Here is an 18,041-nt window from a genome sequence, read left to right on the forward strand (position 1 = left end):
ATGGCCATTCTGACTGGTGTGAGGTGATACCACTTTGTAGTTTTGATTTGTGTTTTTCTAATAATCAGCAATGCTGAGCATTTTTCATGTGTCCATTGGCCATCAGGATGTCTTCTTTGAATAAATCTCTAAGTCTTCTGCCCATTTTTGGATTGGTTGTTTAGTTTGTTGGTTGGTTTGTATTGAGTTATATGTGCTGTTTGTATATTTTAGAAGTTAAACCCTTGTCGGTCACATCGTTGAAAACATTTTCTTTCATTCTATAGGTTTTTTGTTTTGTTTTGTTGATGCTTTCCTTTGCTGTAGAAGAGCTTATAAGGTTGATTAGTCCCGTTTGCTTATTTTTGTTTTAAATTCTTTTTTGTTGGCAGGCTGATCTAAAATAGCATTGCTAGGATTTTTGTCAGAGGATGTTTTGCCTATGATTTCTTCTAGGTGTTTTATGGTGTCATGTCTTTATATTTAAGTCTTTAAGCCATTTTGAGTTTATTTTTGGGTACAGTGGGAGAGAGTGTTCTAACTTCATTGATTTACATGTGGCTGTTTATCTTTCCCTATACCACTGGCTGAAGAGACTGTCTTTTCTTCATTGTACATACTTGCTCCTTCATCGCAGATTAATTCACTGTCGGTATGTGGATTTCTTTCTGGGTTCCTTATTGGGGTCCATTAATCTATATGTTTGTTTTTGTGCCAATACCATACCGTGGTGTGTTTTTTCAATTTATTTTAATGAAGTATATTTGATATACAATGTTGTGTTAATTTTCTGCTCTGCAGCACAGTATTTAGAATTAGTATATAAAGATTCTTTTTCATATTCCTTTCTCTTACACTGCATCACAGGATGTTGTTTATAGTTGCCTGTGGTATACAGAAGGACCTAGCTGTTTATCCAGTCTCCGTGTAATAGATTATATCTGCTAATCCCAAACTCCCATTCCATCCCTTCCCTGCCCTTCTGCCCTTGGCAACCACTGGTCTGTTCTTTATGTCTCTGAATCTGTGTGGATGAGTTCCTTTTTGCCATATTTCAGGTTCCACACGTAAGTGATACCATATGGGATTTGTCTTTCTCTTTCCGACTTCCTTCACTTAGTTTTGGAAAGTGGTAGTGGGAAGATGTTTTCCGTACCATGTCAAGGAAAGACCGGAATGAAATTTTAGGCCAATCCAATGTGATAATCTCTTGGTACAGCCGTGTTGCTTTTAAATGGAATTATTTCAGCTTTTTTTATGGCTGAGTAGTACTCTATTATATATGTATATGTATACCATATCGTCTTGATCCCTTCATCTCTTGACTGACATTTAGGTTGATCCCATGTCTTGGCTATCATGGGTAGTGCTCCTGTGAACCTAGGGGTGCACGTATCTCTTTAAATGATAGTTTTGTCTGGATGTATGACGAGGCGTGGAATTGCAGGATCATATGGTAATTGTAGCTGTACTTTTTTGAGGAACCTGCGTACTGTTTTGTATAGTGGCTGGAACAATTTATATTCCCCCCCCTAGAGTGTAAGAGGGTTACCATTTTCTCCACACCCTCTCCAGCATTTGTTATTTGTAGACTTTTTAATGCTGGCCATTCTGACCCGTGTGAGGGGGTACCTCAATGTACTTTTGATTTGCATTTCTCTACTAATCAGTGATGTTGAGCATCTTTTCATGTGTCTATTGGCCATCTGGATGTCTTCTTTGGAGAAATGTGTTTTGGCTCTTCTGTGCATTTTTGACTGGGATGTTCATTGTTCTTTATACATTTGTTTGTATGAGCTGTTGTATATTTTAGCACTTAAGCCCTTGTCGGTCACATCATTTGTACATCTTTTCTCCCATTCCGAAGGTGATCTTTTTGTTTTGTTCTTTCTTTCCTTCGCTATACAAAAGCATATAAGGATGATTAGGTCCCATTTGTTTATATTTGCTATCATTTCTTTTGCACTGGGAGACTTATCTAAGAAAATATTGCTGCAATGTATGTCACAGAATGTTTTGCCTATGTTCTAGGAGTCTTATGGTGTCCTGTCTTGCATTTAAGTCTTTAAGGCATTTTGAGTTTATTTTTGTATATAGTGGGAGGGAGTGTCTATTCATTGATTTTCATGTGTCTGTCCTCATTCCCAGTACCACTTGCTGAAGAGACCGTCTTTTCCGCATTGTATATACTTGCCTCCTTCATGGAAGATTAATCGTCCATTGGTCTGTGGATTTTGTGCCGGGCTCCTTCATCTGTTACAGTGATGTATGTATCTGTTTTTTGCCTATACTATATTATGTTTATTTTGATTTATTTTATTGAAGTATAGTTCATTTACTGTGCTTTCTGCTGTACAGCACAGTGATTCAGTTTTACATATATATATATATATATATATATATATATATATATATATATACTTTCCACATTCCTTTTTAGTACAGTTTATCAGAGGATAGCGAATGTAGTTCCCTGTGCTGTACAATAGGACCTTGTTGTTTATTTATTCTCTATAGAATAGTTTGCATCTGCTAATCCCAAACTTGCCATCCATCCCTCTCCCAGTTCCTCTCCCCCTTGGCCACCACAGGTATGTTTTCTATGTCTTTGAATCTGTTTTTCTTATGTAGGTAAGTTCATTTGTGTCCTATTTCTGATTCCCTGTATAAGTAATATCACATGGTATTTGTCTTTGTCTTTTTGACTTCCTGCATGTTATATGATAATCTCTGGGTCCTTCCAGGTTTCTGCAAATGGCACTATTGCATTACATTTTACGGCTCAGTAGTACTCCATTGTATACATGTACCACATCTTTTTTTTTCCAATTTTATTTTCTTTTATTATTATTATTGTTCACCTTTATGGGAGTATAATTGCTTTACAATGGTGTGTTAGTTTCTACTTTATAACAAAGTGAATCAGATATACATACACATATGTTCCCATATCTCTTGCGTCTCCCTCCCTCCCATCCTCCCTATCCCACCCCTGTAGGTGGTCAGAGAACACTGAGCTGATCTCCCTCTGCTATGCAGCTGCCTCCCAGTAGCTATCTATTTTACGTTTGGAAGTGTATATATGTCCATGCCACTCTCTCACTTTGTCACAGCTTACCCTTCCCCTGCTCCATATCCTCAAGTCCATTCTCTAGTAGGTCTGTGTCTTTATTCCTGTCTTACCCCTAGGTTCTTCATGATATTTTTTTCCCTTAAATTCCATATATATTTGTTAGCATATGGTATTTGTCTTTCTCTTTCTGACTTACTTCACTCTGTATGACGGACTCTATGTCCATCCACCTCATAACAAATACTTCAATTTCGTTTCTTTTTATGGCTGAGCAATATTCCATTGTATATATGTGCCACATGTTCTTGAACCATTCATCTGTCGATCAACACTTAGGTTACTCCCGTATCTTGGCTTGTGAATAGTGCTGCTGTGAACATAGGGGTGCATGTATCTCTTTGAATGATAGTCTTGTCTTGATATATGCCAAGGACTAGGATTGCTGGATTATAATGTAACTCTTTTTCAACTTTTTGGAGGACACTGCTTACTGTTTCCTCTAGTTGCTACACCCATTTACATTCCCACCAATAGTGTAGGAGGGTTTCCTTTTGTCACACCCTCTCCAGCATTTCTTCCTTGTAGGCTTTTTAGTGATGGCCATTTTGACTGGTGTGAGGTGATACCACTTTGTGGGTTTGATTTGCATTTCTGTAAGAATCAGCAATGCTGAGCATTTTTCATGTGTCCATTGGTCATCTGGATGTTTTCTTTGAATAAATCTGTAAGTCTTCTGCCCAGTTTTGGATTGGTTGTTTAGTTTGCTTGTTGGTTTGTATTGACTTGTATGTGCTGTTTGTATATTTAAGAAGTTAAACCCTTGTGAGTTGCATAGTTGAAAACATTATCTTTCATTCTGTAGGATTTTTGCTTTGTTTTGTTGATGCTTTCCTTTGCTGTGGAGGAGCTTATAAGGTTGGTTAGTCCCGCTTGCTTATTTTTGCTTTTAATTCTTTTTTGTTGGCAGGCTGATCTAAAAAAGCATTGCTAGGATTTTTGTCAGAGGATGTTTTGCCTATGATTTCTTCTAGGTGTTTTGTGGTGTCATGTCTTTATTTTTAAGTCTTTAAGCCATTTTGAGTTTATTTTTGGGTGCGGTGGGAGGGAGTGTTCTAACTTCATTGATTTACATGTGGCTGTTCATCTTTCCCTATACCACTGGCTGAAGAGAGTCTTTTCTTCATTATACATACTTGCTCCTTCATCACACATTAATTCACTGTAGGTATGTGGATTTCTTTCTGGGTTCCTTATTGGGGTCCATTAATCTATATGTTTGTTTTTGTGCCAATACCACACCTTGCTGGTTTTTTTCAATTTATTTTAATCAACTATATTTGATACACAATGTTGTGTTAATTTTCTGCTCTGCAGCACAGTATTTAGAATTACTATTTAAAGAACCTTTTTCAGATTCCTTTCTGTTACAGTGTATAACACAGGATGTTGTTTATAGTTGCCTGTGGTATACAGAAGGACCTATTTTTTATCCACTCTCCATGTAATAGTTTATATCTGCTAATCCCAAACTGCCATTCCATCCCTTCCCTGCCCTTCTGCCCCTTGGCAACCACTGGTCTGTTCTTTATGTCTCTGAGTCTGTGCAGATGAGTTCCTTTTTGTCATATCTCAGATTCCATATGTAAGTGATACCATATGGGATTTGTCTTTCTCTTTCCGACTTCCTTCACTTAGTGTTGGGCAGTGGTAGTGGGAAGATGTTTTCCTTACCATGTCACGGAAAGACCAGAATGAACTTTTTGGCCAAGCCAATGTGATACTCTCTTGGTCCATCCGTGTTGCTGCAAATGGCATTATTTCAGCTTTTTTTATGGCTGAGTAGTACTCCATTATATATGTATATATACACCATATCGTCTTGATCCCTTCGTCTCTTGACTGACATTTAGGTTGGTCCCATGTCTTGGCTATCGTGGGTAGTGCTCCTGTGAACCTAGGGGTGCGTGTATGTCTTTGAATGGTAGTTTTGTCTGGATGTATGACCAGGAGTGGAATTGCAGGATCATATGGTAATTGTAGCTGTACTTTTTTGAGGAACCTGTCTACTGTTTTTTATAGTGGCTGCAACAATTTATATTCCCCCCCCCCCGCAAGAGTGTAAGAGGGTTACCTTTTCTGCACACCCTCTCCAGCATTTGTTATTTGTAGACTTTTTAATGATGGCCATTCTGACCCGTGTGTGGTGGTAACTCAGTGTACTTTTGATTTGCATTTCTCTACTAATCAGTGATGTTGAGCATCTTTTCATGTGTCTGTAGGCCGTGCAGCTGGATAAGTCTTGGGTTCTGCCTTCGGAGGGTGCCACGGAACCATTACTGTCTTTTGTAATGCATCAAGGATTTTAGCACACACTGCTTTTTATTTTTAATTCTCTGCCTCTATTTTTATGCTTGCCTCTCCACTTCTCTTTTCCGTGTGGAGTCAAAGCTGAACCACGTCGATAAGAGCCTTGCACTATATCCAAGGGTTTTTCCTCCAGATTGATTCTGGTCTGTTAGTGCGAAGAACTAGGCAGGAAGTCTCCTGGGTTTCAGGACTTTCGCTCCTTGAGAGAAGGTCTAAAGGCTTGGTTGAGCTTAAACATTTTTGGCAAGAATACTTCATTGGTGATTCTGTGTGCTTTATATTCTCTCACATGTGCTGTTTTGTTTTATTTTTATATGGTTGGACCTCAAGTTCACAGAATTGGATTATGATAAACTGTCATCATTAGTCCATACCTGACCTGAATTGTTTATTTACTTACCTATCCAGTATCATTAGCTGTATATCTATATATGTAGTTATCTATCGAAATAGTAATAAGAATTTGTGAACACAGTACCTCCCCACAAATGCCAGGACCTTGGTAGTAATATACATCTGATCGTACAAATGGTCCCTCCTACCACTCCCTGGACCCAGCAAATCAAGGTAACTATCATCCTGAATTCTATGTGCATCATTCTTTGCTCCTCTGAATTTTTTTTTTTTTGTATTATATGTTACTCCCACATATGTATTTTTCTAGTTGTTTTAAATTTTATAGTAAGGGTAAAATACTGTATGTGAGACTTTGGTACATTTTTTTCTCTAATATTTATTTTTAAAATCCAATCATCTTGTGTTCCTGTAATTGATTTATTTAGACTACTGTAAAACATTCCATTTTGTGAGTATGCCGTAGCTTATTCATTCAGTTGATAGGCATATGGATGGTTTCCTGATTTTTGCTCCTGTTGCCCACTGTCAATATAAACATTCTTATATATACCTCCTGATGTAAATGTGCAAGGATTTCTTTTGGGTATATAACTAGGAATAGAAATTCTGGAACTCGCAAGTATTTATCTAGGAGTAATCGTTATATTTAATAGCTAATATGCAACTCTTTTGCAAAGTAGTTGTACTGATTTTTACATGCACTTGCAATATATAGGCCTGAATCTCTTGTATCCACAGGCTTTCCAACACTTGGCATTGTCAGGCTTTTAAATTTTTGTCAAACAAAAAAATCGACCTGATCTTGATTTTGATCTATATTTCTCTAATTACAGCAAAAGAACATCTCTTTGTGCATCTATTGGTTATATGTTTCTTCTGTGAAATGTTTGTTCATGTCTTTTACCATTTTTCTATTGTTATTTTTATTTTAATTGGTTTGTAGGAGTTCTTTATATATCCTTGATATTAATTCTTTGTCAGTGTGTATATGTGAGTATCCTCTCCTGGTTTGTACCTTTTCGCATCTTTAAGATGTCTATTGATAAATGAAGTTTCTTGATTTTATTACAAATGTATTAATCTTTTATTCTATGGTCAGTGTCTTTTTAAAGAAATTATTTCTCGCCCAAGGTCTAAAATCCATTAATCTGTATTTTCCACTAAGAGCTTGAACGTTGTTTTGGGTTTTGTTTTTGTTTTTGACATTTGAGTCTTAGAACCCTTAGAAGTTGATTTTTTTTTTTTAATTTATTTATTTTTATGTTTGGCTGCGTTGGGTCTTCGTTTCTGTGCATGGGCTTTCTCTTGCTGCGGTGAGCGGGGGCTACTCTTGGTTGCGGTGCACGGGCTTCTCACTGCGGTGGCCTCTCTTGCTGCGGAGCACAGGCTCTAGGTGTGTGGACTTCAGTAGATGTGGCACGAGGGCTCAGTAGTTGTGGCTTGCAGGCTCTAGAGCGCAGGCTCATTAGTTGTGGCACACGGGCTTAGTTGCTCCGCGGCATGTGGGATCTTCCCGGACCAGGGCTCGAACCCGTATCCCCCGCATTGGGAGGCGGACTCTTAACCACTGCGCCACCAGGGAAGCCCAGAAGTTGATTTTTAAATTAAGACCCAATTTAATATTTTCTCTTTGGATAACCATTTTTAACTGAACATTTCATCTTTTCACATTGATCTGTGTTATGGACTGAATGTTTGTGCCCCACCCCCTACGCTAGTTCATATATTGAAGCCCTAGCCCCCACTGTGATAGTGTTAGGAGGAGGGGCCTTTGGGCACTAATTAGGTTTAGATAAAGTCATGAGGGTGGAGACCATGATGGGATTAGTGTCTTTATAAGAAGAGGAAGAAATATCAGAGCTGCTTCTTTACACCATGTATACATACATGGTGTATGTATACGTACATGGTGTATGTATACGTACATGGTGTATGTATGCGTACATGGTGTATGTATGCGTACATGGTGAGGAGGCTGCAGCCTGCAAGCCAGGAAGAAGACCATCATTAAGAAACCAGCTGCTACATGGAGAATGGACTTGAGGACACGGGGAAGGGGAAGGGGAAGCTGGGACGAAGTGAGAGAGTGGCATGGACCTATATACACTACCAAATGTAAAATAGATAGCTAGTGGGAAGCAGCCACATAGCACAGGGAGATCAGCTCGGTGCTTTGTGTCCTCCTAGAGGGGTGAGAGAGGGAGGGAGGGAGACGCAAGAGGGAAGAGATATGGGGATATATGTATATGTATAGCTGATTCACTTTGTTATAAAGCAGAAACTAACACACCATTGTAAAGCAATTATACTCCAATAAAGGTGTTAAGAAAATTAAACAAAATTAAAATTTCAGTTCCCTGGGATTTGCCTGGCAGTGTAGTGGTTAAGAATCTGCCTGCCAATGCAGGGGACACGGGTTCGAGCCCTGGTCCGAGAAGATCCGACATGCCGCGGAGCAACTAAGCCCGTGAGCCACAACTACTGAGCCTGCGTGCTGCAAGTACTGAAGCCCGCGCACCTAGAGCCCGTGCTCTGCAACAAGTGAAGCCACCGCAATGAGAACCTCACGCAATGCAACGAAGAGTAGCCCCCCGCTCGCTCTGACTAGAGAAAGCCCGCGCGCAGCAACAGAGACCCAACGCAGCCAAAAATAAAATAAATAAATAAAATTCAGTTCCCCAGTCAAAACAACAAGAACAACAACTGGATTTATCAATAGACATTAAGGTAATGGTGATGTGGCAGTGCCCTTAGCTTTAAGATCAGTGTAACTACCCCTCAAAACATAGCATTCAGAAAACGTATTAAACTCAAAAACAGAAAGTATGTTTCAGGATTGAAGGAGGTAGATACTTTAGGGGACACTTCAGTTGATCCTTTTAATTAACTCTGACAACCTTCCATTTCAAGGTTTAATAACTAAATACACCATAATTTTGGCAAATCTGAATTGCCCAGAATTTATCTCATGTTATCTTCTGTGACAAAGATATTTGAGCATCATAAAACTCATAGGCAATTAACATGCAAAGCAATCTTTGGATTATTTTCATGTATAAGCATGGCCTCACATTTTATAGGGTTAAATAAAGCATTATGCAAAGGCTAGCATGCTAAACTCATATCTATGAAGTAAGTAAAATCAGGTACAATTAAGGGACAAGCACATTGGAAAAACTTCTTCAAAAAGAGGAAATAGATCATCCTGGAAATTACATATACATCAGCTAACGTTCTTCAACACATTACAGTACAAAGAACTAAAGTACAGTTATGTAGAAGAGCATAATTTTCCTTCACACTTAACATAAAAAACCAGACTGGTACCAAACCATTTAAATTCCACCCCATGACACACAGTAGCACAGTCTACGAAACAAAAGGGGTCACATTCACACACGCTATTTGCAAACTTCTGGCCTCCTAACAATTGGCACGGTCCGTGACTGGAGAGGAAATGTATATATAAAGTGGCTCTATCTCATTTTAAGGCGACACAGAATGTATTTTCTGACAAACTATTATAGGATTTAGATTGTATTTATGTTCTTTCTGGATGGATCAATTGTTTCATTCAATTAGCAGATATTTTTTATCTCCCACGTTTTGACACTAGGCACTGGGACCGGATGAACATGATATTAGACTCCTGATTATCATGGAGCTTCCAATCTTAGGTGAGGGAGACAATAAGTACATAAAGAAATAAAGTGAATTTTATAAATGTTAATCACATTTTAAGTGAATTCTCTAAAACTTAGATGCAGGTGTTGATATATTAGAGAATAGAAATTGAAATTTTAATGACCTCGATAGTCTACCAAATTGATCCTATTAATAAGTAAATGGAAATGAATAGGAATAGGTGGAAACTTGTTACACGGTTAGACTGAAGAACTATAAATACATGTTGAAGAATACTTGACCACCTAAAGAAGAGGCAGGCAGAAAAGTTATCCAAACAGTAGAGGTGGATTTTTTAAAATTCCAAACTAATTTAAAAATTAACTGGAAAATGAGTAGAAGGAAGTAATACTTCAATTATATTCTACTTTAATCAGACTATTCGTCTTTCAGCCAACTGTCCTAAATGAACATGGGCCTCCAGAAGAACACTACCTTCTCTGTTTACATTTATATCTACGTCAAACACATTAAAAAGCGGAATCACTACTCAGCCATAAAAAGGAACGAAATTGGGTCACCTATAGAGACGTGGATGGATCTAGAGACTCACAGAGTGAAGTCAGAAAGAGAAAAACAAATATCGTATATTAACGCATATATGTGGAACCTAGAAAAATGGTACAGGTGAACCGGTTTGCAGGGCAGAAATTGAGACACAGATGCAGAGAACAAACGTATGGACGCCAAGGGGGGGAAGTGGCAGGGGAGGGGAGGGCGGGGATGAACTGGGAGATTGGGATTGACATGTATACACTAATATGTATAAAATGGATGACTAATAAGAACTTGCTGTATAAAAAAATAAATAAACTAAAATTAAAAAAGAGGAATTACCCTTGTTCCCTCACGGTGGGGGGGGGGGGGGGTCTTCAAAACAGAAACAGACCGAGTCACGGGCCCCCTACAGCCATCTTGATAATCAACAAACACAGACTTAGAATTATCGTGGGCTGCACGTCCTCACTCCACTGACTTGGGTACTTTAAAATCCACGGTATGGTTAGTTATGAGGTTTTTTTATCGGCTCCAGATTGAATATAGCCTGTGGAGATGCCGAGATGTTTCCAGAAACAAACACCATTTCCGCACGGCCGCCCTATCTCCGGCAATCACGCGGAAGCCTAGGAGGTATCCGGCCCCACAGAGATCCGGTAAAAGCCCTGGCTTAGCGGAGGCGGGGAGAATCTATGTCCTTTTTATAACGGTTTTTTCTAAATACTTTTAAACCAACAGCTTTTTTGTGTGTGTGGTACGGGGGTCTCTCACTGTTGTGGCCTCTCCCGTTGCGGAACGCAGGCTGCGGACGCGCAGGTCCAGCGGCCACGGTTCACGGGCCCAGCCGCTCCGCGGCACGCGGCGATCCTCCCGGACTGGGGCACGAACCCGCGCTTCCTGCGGTGGCAGGCGGACTCCCAACTACTGCGCCACCAGGGAAGTCCTAGACCAACAGCTCTTTACGAAACATAGTCTTCGTCCCGTTAAGGCCAAGTTCTCGCGAGACGACCAGACACGCCGGATAGCGTATTCGGGCGTTGCGCCTGCGGGCGCTGGGGCAGCCCGCACTTCCGCCCGAGGCGTGCTGCGACTCCTAGCAGCTTCCCGTCCCGGGTGGTGACGTAGCTCTCTTTTCTCGGCTAGGTCGGCCGTTAACGGACGGAGGCCCGCTGAGCTGCGGAGTTGCAGAATCTAGCGTTTGGAGCTGCGGTCCTTGGCGAGATTTCGCGTTGCCCGTCCTCAGCCGTTTCACCGATAATCAGCGGATCGCTTTGCCAAGTGCCGGGAAGAACAAAGGAATTCGGAAGGAGACGCTCGGCTCCCGGCCCCCTTGCTCTGAGTGGCTTCCTTTTCCGCTCGCGCCTGTCCGGAGAAACTGGACTTATAATCGTCACTGGATCGTAAGTACCCGAGGCGAAGAGAGCTCACTACGCCCCGCTTTTTGCGTATCTTTGTTCCGGGAGAGTTTGTGGATTGGGAGTATCTGCTGAGCCTTACTTTCTGTGCCGAACATCATTCCGTAGGAGCCGCCATTTGCTTTCCCTGCGTTGTCCTGCAGCGGCATCTAGAGGTTGGAACTTGGCATTGCAGCTGATAGATTTAAATGGACTTGAGTAAGGCAATGCGTCACTAACGACTGGTATTGTTACAGCATATTTATACAGACTTGGGACTTAATTCAGAATAGACGCTTAGTTGCTATTCCACCTAGAACTCTTTGTAATTAAAGACTTCAATTTATAAAGAACTGGTCTTTCTGTTGAAATAGCTGAAATTTTTTAGTGCAACAAGTGGTTATTAGAGAAAAAGTGAGTCACCAAGGAATAAAGATGAGTAAGAGCAAAGATGATGCTCCTCACGAACTAGAGAGCCAGTTTATCTTACGCCTACCTCTGGAGTATGCCTCTACCGTGAGGCGGGCGGTACAGTCTGGTCATATCCACCTGAAGGACAGACTGACAATTGAGTTCCACCCTGATGGGCGCCATGGAATTGTCAGCGTGGACCAGGTCCCATTGGCGTCAAAATTGGTAGATCTGCCGTGTGTTATGGAAAGTTTGAAAACCATTGATAAGAAAACCTTTTACAAGACAGCTGATGTCTCTCAGATGCTTGTCGCTACAGTTGACGGTGATCTCTATCCTCCCGTTGAGGAACCAGTTGCCACTGCTGATCCCAAAGCAAGCAAGAAAAAGGATAAGGACAAAGAGAAAAAGTTTGTATGGAACCATGGAATTACTCTGCCTCTAAAAAATGTCAGAAAGAGAAGGTTCCGTAAGACAGCAAAGAAGAAGTATATTGAGTCTCCAGATGTGGAAAAAGAAGTAAAGCGGTTGCTGAGCACAGATGCTGAAGCTGTCAGTACCCGTTGGGAAATAATTGCTGAAGATGAAACAAAAGAAGCAGAAAATCAAGGCCTTGATATCTCTTCCCCAGGAATGTCTGGCCACAGGCAGGGCCATGACTCATTAGAACATGATGAGCTTCGGGAGATATTCAATGACCTTAGCAGCAGCAGTGAAGATGAAGATGAGACACAGCATCAAGACGAAGAAGACATAAACATCATCGACACTGAGGAAGATCTGGAAAGGCAGCTACAGGACAAGCTAAATGAGTCAGCTGAACACCACCAAGAAAACGAGGGAACTAATCAGCTGGTTATGGGAATTCAGAAACAGATCGATAACATGAAAGGCAAGCTCCAAGAGACCCAGGACAGGGCAAAGCGACAGGAGGATCTCATCCTGAAAGTGGAAAACCTGGCTCTCAAGAACAGATTTCAGGCTGTGCTGGATGAACTGAAACAAAAGGAAGACCGAGAAAAGGAGCAGCTCAGCTCTTTGCAAGAAGAGCTAGAATCACTCCTAGAGAAGTGAGGAGAGTTCTGATACTTCATTTCATTCCTGACAGTGGTCAGCCTTGAAAGAAAAACTTTGTTTTCATCACCTGGACTAGATAGTAAAACTTTGCAGTAGTTCCCAATTTCCTCCACTGCCTTCTATTGGATTTGTCTTGTAGTCAAATATAACTGTGAATTTCTATCTCATTTGTCTTCTGGAACCACTTTGGTGGGTGTTTGTCCTGTAGTAAGTAGGAATGTATAGACAGATAAATGCAGGGAAGTTGTAGGGTTAGTGGAGTGAACAGTTCAGTTTAGTAATTAATCACAGCTTCACTGCAGGACTTTGCTGCTGTTTCTCCGTTTACCAGAAGCTGCCATTGCTACTCTGTGATGCCATCTGAGATAAATTAGTAGAGTCTAGTTTGGTGGCAGTGAAGTTTGTTTACATATGTTTTCCCATGCTGTAGCTATTGTCCCAGTTATTCAAAGCAGTTTTCCACGTTTTGCATTGCAAATCATTTCATAAAGTTGTTTTCACAATAAATAAAAGCAAGTAATTTTCACCTTATAATGTGTGTTGCTCTTTCAGGGGTAGTGGGTATCAGATCCTCTTCTGAAATGGTTTCTTTATGGGGTTTAATGGACTGACCAATTGGATTCTCTTTTGTAGGAAAAGAAGCAGATGTGTTAGAATTTAAGAAAAAGAGGAACAGCAGAGGCAAAGAAATGGGGAAATGTCATCTTTGCATTATGTTTCCAATCCACCTGCTCCATTTGGAGGTCAGGAGATAAAGAACGTTCCTAAACTATCCTAAATTCTTCTCTTTCAGCCTGATCTCACCACATTCTCTCAGTATTTTCAATCCTGAGCTTATTTACATTTTTTTCAAGGAGTTTAATTACTCCTCTTTCTCTATAATAGTCTACTGGGATAAATACTATTATGCATCTGTCACACCAAAGTCTAAGTTACCGGTTGCCCATTTCCTCACTAGGCGGTAAATTCACCGAGATTACATACTTTGCCTTGTTAGTCACTGTAAACTTACTAAAGAAGAGTAGAGATTAAAATCACAAGGTCAGGAGATGTGGTGCCTGTGTTTGTTTCCTACTTCAGTGACCTAGTTGAGATTGATCTTGGGCAAGTAAATTAATCTGTTGGTTTCAGTTTCCTCATCTCTAAAATGGAGGTGATAATATTACCTGCCTCGGGGCCCTTGAGTTGTTGGCTATTGAGTTGACACACATAAGGACTTAGAACAATTCCTAGAATAAAAGCAAACTATCATTGCCTATTTACTAGGGTCTGAACGTACAGGGATCAAAAATTTGATTTAAAGACTGATTGAAATGGTAGAAAAGTGTATAAAGAAACAGCTGCTTTAAATGGGGTTGACTGATTTCAAATTAAAGAATCATTCTAAAAGTTTATAAATTACAGCAGAAACAAAGTTTGCTTCAAATACCTCCGCAGCATAAGCAAACTGAGTCAGTTTACTACTGTAGCTCTGGTTTTTATTTGATTCATTTACGGCTTGGTCTTGCATAAATATTAAAACCTCCATAATGAAGAGTAATTATCTGTTATGTAAACTTCAAAAGAGAAAAACTTAACTGAAGAAGATTGGGATCCATTTCCCTTCATGTAAATCCAGAGTTACCAAAAAAGACTCACTTTTCTCACAGCTCCCTTGCCTGATGAGTGTGATGTATAGTTGGGCTACGGTTTTCAATATTTCTGAGTTCATGAATGGAAGTTGAATTTTTTAAATTAGTGTTTTAAAATACTATAAGAAAAAACTCAGTGAAAATTTTAAGCAATGCAGAAATTTTACAAATTCTTACTTTTATTCACTCCCCTATTGCCGGTCACTTAGGTTGTTCCATTTAAAATTTGCTATTACACAGAATGCTGCAATAAGCATGTCAGCGTGGTCTCTGTTTTGCATTATTTCTATAGATTAGGTAAATGGGGTCTTTATGTTCACATCTAAATGTCATAAAGCCTGACGTTTTGAATTTGTAGATCAAATGTTTGAGACAAAAAGTTTGGACAAATTGGGACCAATCATGTCTCTGAAGGACTGTCTTCAACTCTGCTTAAACTTTTATTACCTGGTAAGAATTGTGTGAAAACACAGACTAGGAAGACTGCTCACCACACAGCAGGTACATTGGCCTTCTTTCTATATTTCAAACGCCCAGCTCTTTCACACTACAGAGCTTTACTTATATTACACTTACATTTCCCTTTTCCTGGAACGGTCTCCAGATAGTCTCATGGCTAGCTTTTTGTTACTCAGCCCTCAGCTCAAACCTTACTTTCTCTGGTAATCCTATCTGGCTACTCAGTCTGATTGCTAGGGAACATGTGATGTGGGTGTGCATCTTCACTGAAAATTTGGAAGTTCCTCTGCCATTGTTTTCCATGTATGCGTGGGAGTACATGTGCTTCAAGTCCAGCTGTTTAAATATATTTCGTGGAACTTGAGATCTGTGTATTATTGCACAACCATGTCTGATAATTCAATGAAATTACAGACGATTTCCCTATTAATGCCCTCATGATCCCTGGCGCTGATTACTAACTTGGTTTCTCCAAAACATACACATATATGAATTTAATGCAAAAGCAGTTGATGATTTATTGTAGTATCCTGCATCTCTTGTGTTTGTAAAAACAGTATGTGCTTTTAAAAAATAAACAATGAACCATAGGTAATTAATGGACAGTTTTAAAAAACCAAAACAGTTTTTAAAAACCCTCAAATGTGAGGGACTTCCCTGGTGGTGCAGTGGTTAATCCACCTGCCAATGCAGGGGACACAGGTTTGAGCCCTGGTCCGGGAAGATACCACATGCTGTGGAGCACCTAAGCCCATGTGCCACAACTACTGAGCCTGCATGCCACAACTACTGAAGCCCGTGCATCTAGAGCCCATGCTCTGCAACAACAGAAGCCAGCGCAATGAGAAGCCCGTGCACCGCAACGAAGAGTAGCCCCCGCTCGCGGCAACTAGAGAAAGCCTGAGCACAGCAACAAAGACCCAATGCAGCCAAGAATGAATAAATATATAAATAAATTTAATTTTTAAAAACCATCAAATGTGATACGAAATTTAAAACATTTTTTAAATTAAAAAAATTTTTTTCTAGTTTAAAATGGCACATTGTTCTCATGAATCTCTTTTCTCTGTCAGATCGCCTGCTAATATAGTAACCCCCAAGGGCAAGGAAAATAGATGACACAACAGTGGATGAGAGATGTTAATGTTTTCAGAAGGCCAAAGCAGATGAAGAAACGATAAATTCATAGATCACAGAAAGTTACGTGCTAAATGTCTGCAAGGAGGTATACCAAGGAGAAACAAACCCACGCACTTGATATAGACACTGAGGCTCAGTTTTTGCAGGCAGTTTCCAAGGAGGAGGGAAGGTGTGAGGCTAGAAACAGGATTCATTAATATCTGTGTTCAGGGACTTCCCTGGCGGTCCAGTGGTTAGGACTCGGGGCTTCCACCGCAGGGAGCACAGATTCCATCCCTGGTCTGGGAACTAAGATCCTGCGTGCCATGTGGCACAGACAAAAAAAATAAGATAAAATCTGTGCTCAGAGCTGTTGGATGTCCAGGAGCCCTATCTCACTCAAGCCAGATGACTTTTCCTTACCCATGCCACAGACAGAAAGTTTATTTTCTGGGTAAATTGAACCAAAGAAGGCACAGATGGAGGCTGGGGGTCCATAGCATTGAACAAGGGAATTGTGTGAAAGTCTGTTTTCTGACTGCAGGATGTCAACCCTCTTCTCCCACTTGGTGTCATTAAATCAGTACCCAAGGTAAACACCATTCGCACCCCCCCCCCCCGCAAACGCACACTGTCAAGACTGGAAGATTATTCTCTGAAGAAACCATATGGTACCAGAGAAAAGAAATCCAGATACATTTGGGCACTCTCCAAAGAAAAGGCCAAGTCACTACTTACTACAATGAAGTCTACCTGTTGACAAACAGTATCCATGCACAATCTGCTTTTTAGGTGCCTCACTTTTAAATATTAACTGATATCCAAAGAATCAGACAAGGAAAGCTTTCTAAATGAAAGAATCCTTTTAGCATACTTTCTGCTGCCCCCCTCCACCATTTTGTTTTTACCCCCAAAGCAAAATACCGCCTAGGGCTTAAAATGTAAACTTTAAGAGAATTCGTTCCAACGCTGGGATTATAAGCATATGGGAGGATAAGTGTGTCCTGACAGCGGTACCCTCACTGATGCCCCAAACTGCATCTTGCCTACTAGGCCTGTAGCCAGTTATATCCAGAACTTCTGCTGCCTAAAGCTGCATGGCTCCTCAGCAAGAACCCTGAGACTTAGCACGCACAGAGCGCTGGAGCCACGCAGGTCTTTTATATCAAGTTTTTTAGCTGTATATAAATGTTTTCCAATGCGATTGTACACGGCCTTGACTTAACCTCTAGAAATAACGAGGGTGTGCGTCCCACCAGCTCACAGGGCTTCAGGCCAGGATCCTCGGCGATGTTACCACGAAAGAGGGGATCTGCCCGCCTCAGGCCTCCCCCGGCGTCGCCCCCCGGCGAGCAAAGAGCTACACCTGGAGAGGCGCGGCGGCCGGCACCTTTGTGGAGCCGCCATTCCTCTCCGGAGACGATTAAGGGTTTTCTGATCCGAAGGAGCCACCGACTGTCAGGTAAACCCCGCAAAGTGTTTGTTCGTTTTCCCTATTTTAAACCTTTGTCTCTGTAGATTGACCCTTTGACCCCAGGCGCGATCTAGCACCTCCCATTTTGTTTTGCCGGGAGGTGGGGGTCTCTGGCCGAACAGGAAGGCAAGTCTTCGTCCGCCGCAGCAGCGCCTAGAGTTTCTGGCCGTAATCGCAGGAGTTTATCGGACAGCTTTCTACTGCTGTATTGAGAGTCATTAGAAGGGTTTCTCTAGTCTGCCCCGGGGCCCGCGGGCGCTGGGACTGCCGGGCGGCGCGGAGCGAGCGGGAGGGCGGCTGACGGGTTTAGGGCCCAGACGCGGCGGCCGCCGGGCGCCAGGAGAGGCGCGCGCGGGCCCGCGGGCCGGGGTTTATTTCAGTGCGTGGGGAGGGCGGCCCGCGGCCTAGTCTGGGGTTAAGCGGCTTCTCCCGCGCCGGAGCAAGCGGCTGGACACGGGACGGCCTCCTAAGCTCCAGAGAGTTGCCTTCCTCGGAGACCAGCAGAAGAGTGGGCGAAC

General features: G+C 41.4%; 1 protein-coding gene across 1 annotated transcript in view; it reads left to right on the forward strand.

The window, feature by feature from the left end:
- Positions 1-13,371, forward strand: part of LOC116751289 (transcription initiation factor TFIID subunit 7-like) — a 183,069-nt gene extending 169,698 nt beyond the window's left edge. Inside the window, exon 2 of the mRNA XM_032626998.1 lies at positions 11,102-13,371. Coding sequence (XP_032482889.1) covers positions 11,788-12,837 — 1,050 coding nt within the window. The 5' untranslated portion in view covers positions 11,102-11,787 and the 3' untranslated portion in view covers positions 12,838-13,371. The remainder of the gene's footprint in view (positions 1-11,101) is intronic.
- Positions 13,372-18,041: the final 4,670 nt, after the last annotated feature.

This window comes from Phocoena sinus, chromosome 3 (assembly GCF_008692025.1).
Source record: "Phocoena sinus isolate mPhoSin1 chromosome 3, mPhoSin1.pri, whole genome shotgun sequence".
Taxonomy (NCBI): domain Eukaryota; kingdom Metazoa; phylum Chordata; class Mammalia; order Artiodactyla; family Phocoenidae; genus Phocoena; species Phocoena sinus.